Source organism: Globicephala melas, chromosome 13, assembly GCF_963455315.2.
Source record: "Globicephala melas chromosome 13, mGloMel1.2, whole genome shotgun sequence".
NCBI lineage: Eukaryota > Metazoa > Chordata > Mammalia > Artiodactyla > Delphinidae > Globicephala > Globicephala melas.
Genome location: NC_083326.1, coordinates 73,468,142 through 73,483,895, shown reverse-complemented (window position 1 = coordinate 73,483,895; position 15,754 = coordinate 73,468,142). Strand labels below are relative to the sequence as shown.

At 52.3% G+C, this 15,754-nt stretch overlaps 1 protein-coding gene across 8 annotated transcripts in view; it reads right to left on the bottom strand.

Moving 5' to 3' along the window:
- PXN (paxillin) overlaps positions 1 to 12,824 on the bottom strand; it is a 44,832-nt gene extending 32,008 nt beyond the window's left edge. For all 8 annotated transcript variants that reach the window (XM_030860532.2, XM_060310396.1, XM_060310397.1 and 5 more), the window contains exon 1: positions 12,700 to 12,824. In XM_030860532.2, the coding sequence (XP_030716392.1) occupies positions 12,700 to 12,712 (13 nt within the window). In that variant the 5' untranslated portion in view covers positions 12,713 to 12,824. The remainder of the gene's footprint in view (positions 1 to 12,699) is intronic.
- Between the last annotated feature and the right edge of the window lie 2,930 nt (positions 12,825 to 15,754).

The following is a 15,754-nucleotide window of genomic DNA, read 5'->3' as shown; positions in this document are numbered from 1 at the left end:
TTTGTTTTTACAATAGGTATGTATCTTCTTTGACATAAAAACTTTTACAAAGTAAGTAACAATACTGGATACAAAATGGCATGAGATGGGCTTCCCTGGTGGCGCAGTGGTTGAGAGTCTGCCTGCAGATGCAGGGGACACGGGTTCGTGCCCTGGTCCGGGAAGATCCCACATGCCGCGGAGCGGCTGGGCCCGTGAGCCATGGCTGCTGAGCCTGCGCGTCCGGAGGCTGTGCTCCGCAGCGGGAGAGGCCACAACAGTGACAGGCCCGCGTACCGCAAAAAAAAAAAAACAAAAACAAAAAAATGGCATGAGAAAGGTCTCTAGAAGAAAACAAGGCTTGAGGATACACTGTGGCAAGTGCGTGGTTCTAGAAATGAAGAAAACTAGGAAGCTGGATATTCCCAAGAAGGGCTAGAAAGAGGGAAAAAAGCACAGGCTTGTTCTGCTATGAAGTGTCCCAGGCAAGTACTTTCTCCTCAGAGGGTCTCAGTTTGTCCCTCTGTAAAACAGGTGGGTTGAACCTCATAAGTGATTTTCAAATGATTTTACATTTTTATTTTCAAATTTTTGAAAAACCACAAAACCCCTTTTGCAATTGCAGTCTTCAGTGGAAGCCCAATATATAAACAGATATGAAGTGAGCAGCTCTGACTGAAGAGGTGATCGGCAGAGACCCCAACCACAGGAGTGGGTGACATCCTAAGGCCCCTTCCACTCTAAGAAAGACTGAAGTCCAGAACCACAGAGAAGGGAGGGCTGACTGGTCACACGCAACAGAACATTTGGAGGAAAAATCTCACAGGCAGTAGAAGCAGGGAGAAGAGAATGGGCAGAGCCGGGATGAAGCCCAAGCCAGTGACGAGGAAAGGAGCTGCTACCGGTAATGCCATCAACAGCCAGCAACCAGCAAGCCCAGGGTCCCCCGGGGCAGATGAGCTGTGACACCCCTGGCCCCATGCCTCTGTCCAAGATCAGGCAGATAATAGCTGTCTCCAGGTCAGAACTCCTGCTGCACTAAGGGTGAAAACAGGATGTTTTGGAACAGATAATCACAAGTGACCACAGGAAGCATGACAACCACCTCCAGGTGACACTCCTCTTCTTCCCCAGCTTGTTTCTGGCGTGGCTGCCTCAGCAGACCAGGCAAAAAGACTTCCAGTGTGGCTCTCCAAAGACAGAGAAGAGGCGGGAATTCTTGCAAATTTTAGGACAGGCCAGAAGAGACCATCTGAGGGGTTCAGACAGGGAGGAAACAAGGCCACCGAGCTATCTCAACAGCTCCCTCACCCCAAAGATGCAGCTAGGCTGACGCTCCTAAGGATGGTGAGGAAACCACACATCCACTTGTGAGGACATAGGACTTTCCAAGATGGGCAGCATGTAACCAAGCGAGCCCAGGAGGGAACCAGGTCAGGTCTCCGACGAGGCACGAGTGTAGTGTGCCAGGCGCCATGGCCGCTCCTTCATCCCCGCCCCAGAGGAGCCAGCCCCATGTGGCTGTCCTGCAGCTCACCAGTGATGAGAACCCACCCCAGCCGGTCAGCAGAGTCCGGAGGGAGTCCACGGGGCAAATGGTAAATCCGGAGGAAACCAAGTGCAGGCTGTGGGACACTCCCATTTCCACCCAAGGAAGAGGAATATTCCTGGAAACAGAGAGCAAGGAAAAGCCTGGCCACGACTCTCTGAACCACTTCAAACCTGAATGGGGTCTGGGACTGACCCAACAGATCGGCTGCCCCTAAATGGGTACAGAGGCAGACAGGGGGCAGCCTAGGTACTGGGTCCACTCAGCTGACAAAAGCCACAGTTCACGGCCCAGAAAACCAAACTCTCCCTTGTTCTACTGCTACTAGGAACCTCACTGGCCTAGACCCAGCCTGGGAGGTTTTGTAGATGTCACAGACCATCCTTTACAGCTTGCCTTGGCCAGAGGAAGGCCTGCGAGTTCTGGGAGAAGCCCTGCACTGATCCAAGAGCAGCTCTCTGGCCGCTCTCAAATTTTAGTCTTAGATAAGCAATCAGTATAAACCAAGCCACCAAACAACGTCCTCCTCCACCGCTTCCTCCTCAAAGCCACGGAAGAGGCTCAGGGGAAGCGAGATGTCACACAATCAAAATCCAACTTAACACCACCAGCACCAGAACATGACTATTTCACCTGCAGAGCAGAGCCCCAAACACTCGTCCTCACCCCACAGGGACACGAAGGGTCCCAAATCACATTCTCCGGGGAGCTAACAGAGCTCAGAATCCTCCCCCAGGCCCAGCTAAATGGCCATCCAGGTACGTGTGCTCTAAATGCCCGCCACCAAGGCCACAGCAGACACAGGCAGCAGAGTTGTCAGGTGGAAAGGTGACAGAGAAAGCCAACCCCCCCCAGAGCAATGTCTAGATTATTCCAGGGAATAATAATGATAATCGTTACCGTTTATTGAGTACTTTATAGCATTTCAGGAAATGCGCCTGTTTCACAGATGAGGGGACTGAGGCTCAGGGTATAAGGTGACCTGTCAAGGTCACACAGTTGGCAAGTGGCAGCACGGATACAGACCCAGGAGAGGAGGGGCTGATAGGCGAGCCTGTGTTCTTTCTGTGGCACTACGCTGCCTCCCCACCTGCCTGGAACCCAGAGGGTTTCTGGCTCAGATTCTCCAATGGAGGAAGTGGTTTGCTGGACGTTCAGCATCATGATGGGTGTCTGCAGTTCATACTCGTTTAATCATCAGCCACCTTCAAATATTTATTAAGCAACTGCAGAGAGAACCAAGCCATACTCGGAGGTTAGAGACACTTGAACAGCAGGTAAGATCCCTGTCTTCAATGGGCTTACAGGGCAGAGGGGGAGACAAAAGGAAAAAAGCCCAGTGTACACAGATCTGTGAAGTTACAGTGAAGCGGGAGGGTCAAGAGGTTGGCTAGTTTCAACCGGAAAAAAAACCTTCTCAAGAAGATGACTGCAGCTGAGACCTTAAGGGCTGAGAGTGAAAGGAGACGGACAGGTCAGGAGGCTATTTTCTGCAACATGGACAAGGGTCCAGACTTCGGGCAGAACTAAGTGCTTGGAGTGGTCAGAAGTCAAATCTAACTCAGAGAATGCAGTTCAAGAAGCCCCCTAGACTTGGCAACTGTGTGTTTGCCGTAAATGCAGGGCAGAAAGAAAGCATTTTTAGAACCTTCCAAAGTGGGCCCGCTGCAGGCAACAGAGAGGGCCGATGCAAGGGCGGGAGCTGCCGAATTCAACAAACCAGTGCCATGAAGGATGGGCGTCCAGTGTAGCCGACTCTGATTTTTCGAAAGAAATAACATACGGATTTTTGGGTGCAATCTCCTTATACTTTAAATACTGGCAACTAATTCGGAATTTTTGTTTTGTTTTGTTTTTTGGGGTTTTTTTGTGGTACGTGGGCCTCTCACTGCTGTGGCCTCTCCTGTTGCCGAGCACAGGCTCCGGACGCGCAGGCTCAGCGGCCATGGCTCACGGGCCCAGCCGCTCCACGGCATGTGGGATCTTCCCAGACCGGGACACGAACCCATGTCCCCTGCATCGGCAGGCGGACTCTCAACCACTGCACCACCAGGGAAGCCCCGGAATATTTTTAAATACCACGCAGGCCAAGTAACACGGGTCTGCAGGCCAAATCCAACCTGCAAATTCCCATCTCTGCGTTAAGGTTTCCAACATGAAGAACGAAAAAGAGAAGGGGGTTGGGCACTCAAAGACCTAAGATCAAGTTTTTACTACATTATCTGTGGTGACACTGGGTGTGACCCTTTCCTCTATGTGCCCTGAGCTGCAGTTTAGCTTCCTCATCTGTAAAATGGAGGAAGCTACCACATACTCCAAAGAGCTGTTGTCAGAATCATCAACAATGACGAAGCACGTGAACATGTTTCCTAAACCTTAAAATGTTGCAGAAATGGGGCTTCCCTGGTGGCGCAGTGGTTAAGAATCCCCCTGCCAATGCAGGGACACAGGTTTGAGCCGTGGTCCAGGAAGATCCCACATGCTGCGGAGCAACTAAGCCTGCGAGCCACAACTACTGAGCCTGTGCTCTAGAGCCTGCGAGCCACAACTACTGAGCCTGTGTGCCACAACTACTGAAGCCCGTGAGCCTAGAGCCCATGCTCCGCATAGAGAAAAGCCACCACAATGAGAAGTCTGCACACCGCAATGAAGAGTAGCCCCTGTTCACCGCAACTAGAGAAAGCCCAGCACAGCAATGAAGACCCAATGTAGCCAAAAATAAATAAATAAAATAAATAAATTTTAAACTGTTGCAGAAATGGTTTAACACAGGCCAAGAGAAGGGAAGGGGCAATAACAGAGAGAGCAGACAACAAATGAGGCTGTGAAGAGAGAGTGAGAAGGAAATGAGCTGGGTCTTTGCTGGCGTGCAGACCGGAAGAATCTGGACAATAGAATCCACGTCAGGGGTGGAAATATAAATTTAGGAGTTGCCAACACACCAGTGATAAAAGAGGTCACGCAAGTAGATAAATTTACCTGGGTACCTAGGAGAGAAACAGGGAGCCCAGAAAAAACCTTTGGGAAAATGCAATGTTGCGCCCCACAAAGGGATCAGAGAAGGAGGAGGGGAAGGAAGAAGGGGGTTCTGCGGAGAAGCAGGTTTTAAGGAAGGGAGGGGAAATATGGCTGCTACAGAGTGAGATGCATGCTTAGCAAAAAAGAAAACGTGGAAGAACGGCCCAGGCTGCATTCAAAACAGAAAAAGGAGCAGGCTAAAGAAGTTAGCAGGGGCAGACGGGGTGGAAAGGAAACCAGAAGGAAAGGGGATCCAGGTGTATCTGCGGATGGGTCACATTAGACCACGGATGTTGACACTGATGGGAGATGCTGGCGGGGTAAGGGGGGCGCGCGGGGAGTTACAGGAGGTGTTGAGGTGGAAAAAAGGGGACACAGCAAATAGCAGACCGTCCTGGAGGGTCTGTCTGCTGTGTGCTGAGCGCTCCCACGTCCACATCACGAGGCCTCCTGACAACGAGGGAGGCAGCAGGTCCAGGCTCAGTTCACAGCCCACTTGCAGCAGGGTCTTTCTGTTGTTGCAAGAGGCCTGAGTGTCCATGGCTCATTCAAAAAGGCTCCCAGACTGGCGTCCAGGAGAGTCGAGCCGAGCCGTCTGAGGATCCTTGCGCTGAACCGAGAGGAGATCCCCGGAGGCCTCTGCCTACCTTACTCATGCTAGCTCACCCTGGGTTCCACTCTTTCAAACGGCTGCAAGTGTGTGACTCGTTCTCTCCAACAAGAAAACAGAACAGAACATGGCTGTTTCTGCCAAGAGAGTTCTGAATAAGCTGCATTCCATTTCATTAAAACAATTACCTGAGTCCCAGCCAAGAATTACATAAAGCTTCCTCCCAGCACCACCCCTCCCCACCCCCACCCCCATAAAGCACACATCATCCTGCTCCTCAAACAGGCAGTCAGGCTGGACACGGCTCTGAGACCTCCCTAGGACGACCCCACGATCATGACCCAGCGTCCAGCCTCTGTATCCTTGCTTGCTGACAGACAGAAGTGAAGCTCACAGAAGACCCTCGGGCGAAGCACTCCCCTTACGAGGGCCGACTGGCTGCCCAAAATGCTTCTAGTAGGCACCAGGGCCCTCAAAGCCAAGGGGGCCACTGGTGCCGGAACCCAGCTATTTCTCCCAAACAGATGGGAGGCCTGGTGGACAGGATTTGAGTCTGCACAAACCAAGACAAGAGAGACCTGGGAGTGGGGATTCCAGGAGAGGGAGCCTCAAGTCTGGAGAACTGGACAGCCAGCGGAGCTGCAAGCAAGAGCCTAGGGCCACTCCGGCCTCCGCTGCCCACAGGCTAATGGTGTTCCTTTGGCCACAGATAGGAGGTTCGTGATGTGAAGCAAATGGCATTTCGTCCCCTCCCCCAGTCTCCAGCTGCCCAGAGGCTGCTCTCTGCCTTTTGTAAAGCATTGCTCTGCATCCCACCCAGGCAACCCCTTCCAAACTCCAACCAGAGCCCAGCATCTCCCTTGCCCCGACACTGGTCCGTTTAACATCACCATACCCAAAATAACCCCAGAGGCTCCCTCCACACCAGGGAAGCTCACTGTCTCTGCCTGGCCCTGTCCTTTTTTCTGCATGGGTCACAACATGCCCCCAACCCCAGCTGAGAGTCACCAGTCACCACCATCCCAGAACCACTTGGCTCCTGTCTCTGCCCACCCAGGGAGGCCGAGAGTCACTCAGGTCAACCACAGGTAGTCACTTATGAGCACCCCTAACCGAAAAACTCCAAGCCCACTATGGAAAAGCAAGGTTTTCTTACTTTTTTCCCAGCTTTTTACCATGAAAATGTCTAAACATACAGAGAAGTTGAAAGGCCATTGCAATGAGCACCCATATACCCTCTACCTAGATTCAGTCACAGTTAATGTTTTTGCCACTTTTTTGTACACACTTGTACAAATGCTTTCTCCTTCTCTCTCTCGACATATATACACAGTATATACACATATACCCCTTTCTTTTTTTTTTTACTACATCATTTAAAACTAAGTTGCAGACATCATGATATTTCACTCCCAAATACTTTCACATGCACCTAAGTAACAATGTTCTCCCGTAAAACCACAATATCACAATCACACAAGAAATCAGCATTAAAAGGCCATCTTTAAGGGAAAATTTGGCCACTGGGGCTCTGCTGGGCCTGGCCAACCACATATTCTGCCTGTCACTGGCCTAGCATCCAAGGCCTCCCTAGAGAGGCCAGCCCTGGGCCCCACTGGTTAGGCAATCAATCCACTAGTTGGAAGACTTATCTGGATGTGAATGGACACTTGAGGCCGGATGTGTGACTCCAACTGAAAAGGCAATGTGGACCTGGGAGGCCGTGGTGGCTCCAGGCCTATCCCAGGTCAGGAGACCATCTCTGGACAGCCCGCCCCCCCCCTTTATTTTTTGGCCGCACTGCCCAGCATGTGGGATCCTGATTCCGTGACCAGCAATCGAACCCAGGCCCCCTGCAGTGGAAGCGCAGAGTCCCAACCAATGGACCGCCAGGGAACTCCCCTGGATACCCCTATGAATCTGCTGGTTTGTCAAGATTTCTGGGAAAATTCAACTTCCTAATGCTTTCTCTCCCTCTCTCCCTCCCACAGGACATCCTCAATTCTCCACCTCAAAAGTTTCCTAGGACTTCCTCTTCTGGAAATGGGCGGGCTCCCAATGGCAGCCATGTGCAAACACCTGAACAAAGAAAGGAGAGTGTATGGGGTGGGGGGCACAGAGGGCTCTGATTCCAACCACAAGGAGTGAAAAGGGAGCTCAGAATCCGCCCCAGGTGCTCCGCAGCAGCTGTGCTGTAAGCTCTCAACCCTGTCTTGAGGCTAACAGATGACTGAAGAGGTAACAGGTAAGAGAGGAATGAGGTCCTCCACTGAGCAGGAGACACTGCCACAAGTGCCCAGCATCCCATCCTCAGCATGGCATCCCCAAGAACGAACAAATGAGAGGGAAGAAGTCACAGAGAACAGGAAAAAGACAGATGTGAGACACTGAACAGAGAATGTGTGTGTGGGAAGGGGCAGAGAAGATTTTTAGCATCCTAGAAGTGGAAAGCAATCAAACCAACAGGCAACCCAAGGGCTTCCCAGGTGGCACAGTGGTTAAGAATCCACCTGCCAATGCAGGGGACACGGGTTCGAGCCCTGGTCTGGGAAGATCCCACATGCCATGGAACAACTAAGCCCGTGCGCCACAACTACTGAGTCTGCGCTCTAGAGCCCGTAAGCCACAACTACTGAGCCCGTGTGCCACAACTACTGAAGCCCACGCGTCTGGAGCCCATGCTCCGCAACAAGAGAAGCCACCACAATGAGAGGCCCTCGCACCACAACAAAGAGTGGCTCCCACTTGCCGCAAATAGAGAAAGCCTGCGTGCAGCAACGAAGGCCCAACGCAGCCAAAAATAAATAAATAAATAAATAAATAAAATTTATAAAAAAAAAAAAAAAGAATCCGCCTGCCAGTGCAGGGGACACGGGTTCAAGCCCTGGTCTGGGAAGATCCCACATGCCACAGAGCAACTAGGCCCGTGCGCCACAACTACTGAGCCTGCGCTCTGGAGCCCACAAGCCACAACTACTGAGCCCATGCGCTGCAACTACTGAAGCCCACGCACCTACAGCCCGTGCTCCGTGACAAGAGAGGCCACTGCAATGAGAAGCCTGCGCACCACAACGAAAAGTAGCCCCCACTCACCATAACTAGAGAAAGCCCGCGTGCAGCAACGAAGACCCAATGCAGCCAAAAATAAAAATAAATAGTTTTTAAAAAAACAGGCAACTGAGATCGATCCAGTATCATGAACAGACATGTAAAAACGGTTACAAGCCCAATCTGCATTTAAATCCCAGCTCTGCCACTCACTAGTTATAGAACTTGGGCAAGTGGGCACACCCTTTCTGTGCCTCCATTTTACCATCTGTAAAATGGGTAGTAGTAATAATAACGGAACCTGCACCTCATAGGGCCAACATGATTCAATGAAACAATGTATGTAAGGTACCCAGCACAGGGCCTGCACATAGTAAGTGCTCAATAAACATTACAGTAAGAGTTCTGCAAACACTGTAAAAAAGAAAAAGTGTTCTACAGATGGCTGTTATTATTAATGAAGGCACTGAGACCAGGACAACCCAGCGGAGGGCTGGAATGAGAGTGAAGCTGGGAGGAAGTTTTTTCAACATCTCTGGCCTTGGAACAAGGTAAAGGCCTAAGGGAAGCTTTGGAGAGTTGGCACACTCAGGAATAATGAATAAACGGGGGAGGAGGGCTGGTCAGCACATCCACAGTTAATCTGGCCTTCCACTGGCCAATGCACAGCCACCCCTGGGCAAACTGGAAGAAAAGAATACTGAGATGTTCCCTCGGGGGACTTCAAACCCACAATGGCAGGGCTCTGGCCCCCAGCGGCCTGAACATTTCCACACTAAGCTATGGCTGCCCAGCAGAAAGGGCACCTGCTTAAGAATCCAGCACTCCAGGGTCTGAATTCCAGCTCTGCACCTCACTAGCACACAACCCCGGAGAAGATCTGGCCCTGACGCAGAGCCCCACTAGGAACTCACCATCACCCCACGGGCCGCGCCTGTCACAGGCCCAGCAGCTGGGTGCCCTGACCCTAGCCTAACACACAGAGGCACCACAGATGGGTGAGCCCAAAGTCCAGACTTTCCATGGAACAGAGAGGCTCCGTAGCCCAGAATGCCCCAGGCAACTCCCCTGCTCCCCAGTACTCCCCCCAAGGACAATGAGGCACTGTGTTCCAGAGGGTCAAGACTGCTGAGAAGCTGCAAGAAGACAGGTCCAGATTCCAGCAGCAACTGGGCATTGCCAACAGCTGGCTATTCCCCCTGCAAGGGATGGGAAAGGCAAAGCTATCAAGGCCTGAACCAGACCACCCTTTGCCACCATGACCATATGGGATGGCCCCCAGGGCAGAAATGTAAAAGGTACCTAGCAATTACTCAGGAGGCCCCATGGCTCATCCCCCTGGTTAATTACCGAGCATTTACTACCTTATTATGATGAAGATGACCAAATCTGGAATTGGATCAATCTGGGTTACAATCCCAGCGCCCCCCACTGAATTTCTCTGACTCAGATTTCTGCATCTGTAAAGCGGAGATTAAACACCTCCCTCTCGGAATGGCTGGGAAGATACCAAGGAATGCTGAGTAGGATGCTTGGCTCCCATCAAGCGCACATGATCATTATTAGCCCCCAGCTGTGGTCACTGTCCCTACCCCCACCCCAAAGTGCACTAGACACATGAAGGAGGGGAGAGAGAGGAGTCAGGTCCGAAAACATAATCAGAGTGCATCTCAGTGTTATGAGAACTCTGTCCAGGAAACTCCAGCCAGAACTCGAACAGGGAGAACTCCCAGCCAAACCAGCATCTAAACAGTAATGAGAAAAGCCACCACCAGCCACCCCGCAGCACAAAGCAGAGAGAACACACATGGAAGGGCAGGACATGCTGTGTTTATGTTTTTCTGCCCAGAGAGCTATAAATTTGTAACTTATTAAACAACACACGGTGAGTTTGTCACTAACAGCTCCAGGAAGGGGAGAGTTCCCCAATTTTTTTTAAGACCAAAAAAAGTCACAGCAGAGACTCTGACCCCTCTAGACTTGCTACATGTCAAACGCCCCTGTTTCAGGGACCAAGAGGCTCACAGCTGAGAGCACTCTCAGGAGAAAAATAAAAACAAGAGGCCTGGCCTATGTGTCCAGCCTAACTAAGAAAACAGCTGACGGGCAGGGTGCTGAGCAGCCATCCAGACAGCTGATGGGGCCTGAGCCTGAGCGCAGAGGCAAATTCCTCTCTCCTCCTGCACAGCCCATTCCTCCCACCCCAGGCTCCGCTCAGCCAGGCGTGGCTGGCCCCCTGGGAGCTTAGGCCAAGGAAGCTGGGCAGCCCAGATTCAGACAACTGAGGAGCCTATGGTGGAAAGCAGCAGAAGTTACAAGTGGCAGCCATACCCCACTGCGACCCCTCCTCAGGCAGAAAGGCCTCGGGGTACACAGAGCTGCAGACCTAGGAGCTAGGGATTAGGCTTATAGCCATGATTTTGTCATTCTGTGGCTGTGCAGCCCTCGGCAAGTGAATCAACCTTTCTCAGCCTCAGTTTTCTCAATTTGTAAAAGACAGGTAGTAATGATAGCAGTGGCCCTAAGGGGCTCTCAAAAAGGGCTGCTGTGAGGACAAGATGAGTTGAGGTACGGGGAAGTACTCCTCGAACAGCAAATTTAAATTCCTACAATCCACTCTGCCAGGGCACTCTCTTTCCTTTCAGAGACGAACTCAGTTTCCTGGCCCTAAATGGAAGACTGTCAGAGGACAGGAATTCCGGGCTTCAACTGCGAACTCTAAAAAGCCTTTCTCAGTCCTTCAAACAGCAAGGGGACTGTCTAGAAGCAACAGAACCCCCATCAGCGTTTCAGAAACAGTAACTCTGCTCGCAAATTCCCACTGGGAAAGCATTGAGACTTTCAGATTCTGATTGAAAAAATATCCCCCCAGACTCCTTTCAGCTCAGTTATTTTTATGTGAAAAAAAAAAATACCTGCCTGAAAGCCATGCCAACCTTGAGTGTGTTGGAAAAATGGGTGCCAAGCCAGACCCAAAGGCCGAACTATGCTTGGCAACCATCTCACTCTGCAAAACAGGCAGGACCGGACACCATACCCAGCTCCAGGATCTCGGGGCCAGTGGGGTGGGGAGGCACCCTGATCCCAAAAGGAAGCCTCCGGGAAGCAGTCAAGTCCCAATCCTCCTCCCTGTCCCCTTGGAAATTCAGTGCCTACAAATAGCCAGTCTTAATTTAGTGCCCTGTGTGCTCAGGGGAGGCCCATCAGTCCTGTCTGATGAATCCACCCCTCAGAGCCTGAGACAGAGAAAGCATCAGCGGTCACACAAGCCACCCACAGTCCATAGAGGGAAGACAAGGCTCCTACAGAGAAGAAACTTTTCCCCCCTCCTCAACTCCCCGGCTCAGAGGCCCTCCAGCCACAGGCGTGAAGGGTAGGGAGGGAGAGTGAATCCTCCCACTCCGGAGTTCACACCACTCAAGGCATTCCTAGAACCCTGGCACCAAGCTCCCTGGGTTTAGTGTCTGGTTCCAGGAGATACTTTCCCCTTCCCTAACACCAGATCAAGACTGGACTGAGAAGAGTAATTTGGGAGCTCCACTAACAACAAAAACAGTAAAACTCTGTTCTGGGCATCTTAACTTCCTTACCTGCGTGGCTTCCCGCAAGTTATGCTGCGGTGGGGGTGGAGGGAACGTTACCAGCCTGGACAAGTTCAAAGATGGCCATACCTTGGGGCCCACTTCCCACCTCATTCCTCTGGCATTTCACCAGAGTCTGTCTCCCCAGCTTACTCTTCTAGGACGAGGCTGATCTGTGATATAAAAGGGGAGGGGCTGGTCCACAGAGTGGCCAGGGCAGTCCGTGAAATGGACTGGGGGGATCAGTGGGACAGGAGGGAAACTTGTCTTTGTGGCAGCTCAGAAGCTCATCAGAGGCTGTGTCATCAGAGGCTTATCTCTAACTTGTGAATCTGACCTGTAAAATGAAAGGCGTCGGCTCGGTGGGGCTACCCCTGAAGTGGGGATGTCTGCCTGTGAAGGGGTGGTCCTCGAGGGGGTGGGAGCGGATCCTGGAATTGAGGGCCCAGCCTGTGAGACTAGGCAGCTGATCCCCAAGTTGGGTGTTCTATCTATGCGACCAGGGTGAGGGAAAGGTCTGTGAAGTGAGGGTCCCACAGCTGGGGAGGTGGTCAGGTCCGGGCAGTGGGGGCCCGTCCCTGAGGCGGACGGGGCGGGTCCTTGACGTGGGTCCCTGAAGAGGGTCCCTGAAGCTGCTCTGGGAGATGGGGGTGGCACCCCGAGGTCGAGGGTCCGGAGGTGGGGCTGTCCTCGAAGCGAGGGGGTGGCAGCTGTGAGGACGGTGCGGGGCTGGCCTTGGCCTGGGACTCAGGCCCAGCGCGGGATCCCGGCCCCGCAGAGCCCCGGCCGGCCGAAACCAGAGCCGGGACCCGGGCCGCCGCGGGTGGGATTCCGCCTGCCGCTCGCTCGCGCCCGCACCGGCCCGGGGCCGCGCACCCCTCGCTGCCTACTCTCTCGGCCTCCCGCTCACTCACCGAGGTCGTCCATGGCGGGGCCGCGGGCGCCGGAGGCCGGCTCAGCGTCGCGCTCGCTGCCCGTCCCGGGGCCGCTCGTCACCGCCGCGCAACTTTTCCGCCGCGAGCCTCGGCCCGGAACGGAACGCGCCGCGCGCGCGCGCGCCCGCGCCCGCCGCGCGTCCCGCCCCCAGCCGCCCCCGCGAGCACGCGCGCCCCGCCCCCGCCGCGCGCTCCGCCCGTGGTCGCCCCCGCGAGGCTGCTGGACCCGCCCCGTGAGCACGCTAGACCCGCCCCCGCCGCCGGCCCACGAGAGCGCGCGCAGCCTGGACGGTGGGCGCCGCTGGGCGAGGCGGCAGCGCCGCCTTGTGGTCGAGCTGGCAGGTGGGACGCTGCCAGGCCTTCAGGCCCTCTGTCAGTCTTTCTCTGTCTGAGAGTCACATGCCTGACTGGCTAACAGATCCATCTTCCTGTCTTGACATCTCACAATCCATCAGTCACTCATTCATCACATGTCTGTCCACTGGAGAGTCAGATTTATCCGTCTGTCTATCTCCCAGTAAGTCGCCTCCCAAGGGGACTCTAAATCAGTACCAGGCGAAGCCAGGAACATTTGGAGGACCTTTCCTCGGGGCGCCCTCTGGATCGATAGCAGTGAAGCTCGCAGCCCAGGCTTTGGGGCCAGATTCAATATTTTCGAGGTTATATATCCTTTAATCTTCCACATATCCATCCTCTATAGACGGAGATTTTTCCGAAACTCTGCATGGAGCAAAAAGGACCCCACCTTAGACAGTAAAGGAAAAGTTACAGGGAAGTTACACCCAGCGCTGGGCATAGTTTCCTGAAACACCCCACTGCCATCCCAGACTCCAGAGGGGTTTTGCTCCCACAGAGTCAGAAATCGGGTAATAGGGGCTTCCCTGGTGGCACAGTGGTTAAGAATCCACCTGCCAATGCAGGGGACACGGGTTCAAGCCCTGTCCAGGAAGTCCCACATGCCGCAGAGCAACTAAGCCCATGTACCGCAACTACTGAGCATGCGCTCTAGAACCCATGAGCCACAACTACTGAAGCCTGTGCACCTAGAGCCTGTGCTCCACAATGAAGAGTAGCCCCCACTGGCCTCAACTAGAGAAAGCCCACGCGCAGCAACAAAGACCCAACACAGCCAAAAAAGAAAAAAGAAAAGTTCCCCTTCCCACAGAAATCCAGCCCTCAAGACCCTCTGTGTCGGGTTAGGTCCTCCAGGAAGCAGATGTTGAGATAGAGTTGGAGGAATGCCTGTGAGAGAGAAAGAGGAAGAGGCAGGACTGGCAAGGAGAAACTTGGATATGACAAAGATAAGCCAACTCAATTGAGAGCCCTGGAACAAAATTTCATTAGAGGAGTCCCCAGTGGGCAGAAATGTCCAGGCCCCAATTCCCCCACCATGTTCAGCCATCAGCTGGGGATGCCCATGAAGTGTGTGGCCTTGTCCTGAAGGCCCTGCATCTGGAAGCTGTCATTTCTCAAGCTGGATGACAAGCTCTTTTTTGAAGGCAGAACCAAGTGGCTCTCCTCTGTGGATGCCACATTCTCCTCCATTAAAATTCAAGAGCTAAGACTGCTTCCCAGCTAGGCAGTCTATTACATGCCCTTCCAACACCTTCCATGTACTTCTGTGTTGTAGGCACTTCTCTCTGCTGTAATTTACATTTAGTGGTACGATTGTTTGATAAATGTCTCTCTCCCTTTCAGACTAAAAGTGCACAAGGGCAGAAACCATGTCCATTTTTGCTCATATCTGTACTTAGTCTGTGTGTTTCATGTAGTAAGCACTCAATATATATTTGCTGAATGGCTGGCAGATGTTGTGCTTGACACTTGGAACAAAGCAAATTGTAGTCCCTTTCCTCAGAAAGTTCACAGTTTAATGGAAGATTAAGATAGTGAGATCACCCATTCATTCACTCAATGATGAGATATTTATTGGCACTCCCTTCGAACAGGTCCTGTGTTGGGGCTGGTGATACAATGATGAATAAGACTGATATGGTGCCTGCCTTCTTGGGATTTAGTCCAAAAGGGCAGACAGAAGAGCAAACAGGCCTGTATGAAGGATGAATAACCTCACACCATTCCCAGCTGCCTGGAACAGTATATGCAAAGGCCTTTAGGCAAGACAGAGACCATGGTGCATTGGAAGAACTAGAAGGAAATTGCAGCATGGAATACAAGGTGAAGACTGATAATGGGGGTACAGAGGGGTTAGCAGGGGTGCCTATCCTGCATCAGACACTGGGCTAAACCTGGGAGAGGCATAAAGAAGAACCCACAGTTAGTCTAATTAACATTAAGCCCTGGAGTTTCTGGGGTGAACAGTATGCTAAAACTGTAATAGGGGATATTACAACGGGGATGTAATGTCACATTTCCTCTAGAGGAGGTCAAATGCGTTCTCTTCAGAACAATAGTAACAATTATAATTGTACTATCAATATAATGAACAGGCTGTGGGCTGGGTGCTTTCCATGCTTTTTTGCATTTAATTCTGACCACAAGCCTAGGAGATGACCACTATTATCCCCTTTTTCAGTTGGAAAAGTTAAGAACAGAGAGATTGAGTTACCCAAGGTCACAGAGCTAGTAAGTGGGAAGTCTGGGATCTGAACCTGGGAATTCTTTGCTAAGGCCTGTGTGGGAAACCTGCTACTGTGCCAAGTGAAACCATTATCCTTAGACCAATCCCAGGACATACACTTGTCCCTGTCTCAAAGGTCTCAAAACCTTTTTCAAAGCAATATTCCCTGGAGAGGAAGAACAAGACATCAATTGAGCCGTCAATTTTGCCCTTGGTGGGTGGAATTCTAAGGAGAACTCAGTCTTTGGAGTTCAGTGCTGGTGACCTTGGACACTCAGACCCCTGCTTGGGATTTCCTAATGTAAACAGCCCCAAAATACCTTTTCCTGGGACTTCCCTGGTGGTCCAGTGCTTAAGAATCCGTCTTCCAATGCAGGGGACACGGGTTCGATCCCTGGTTGGGGAACTAAGATCCCACATGCCACAGGGCAACTAAGCCTGTGTGCCACAACT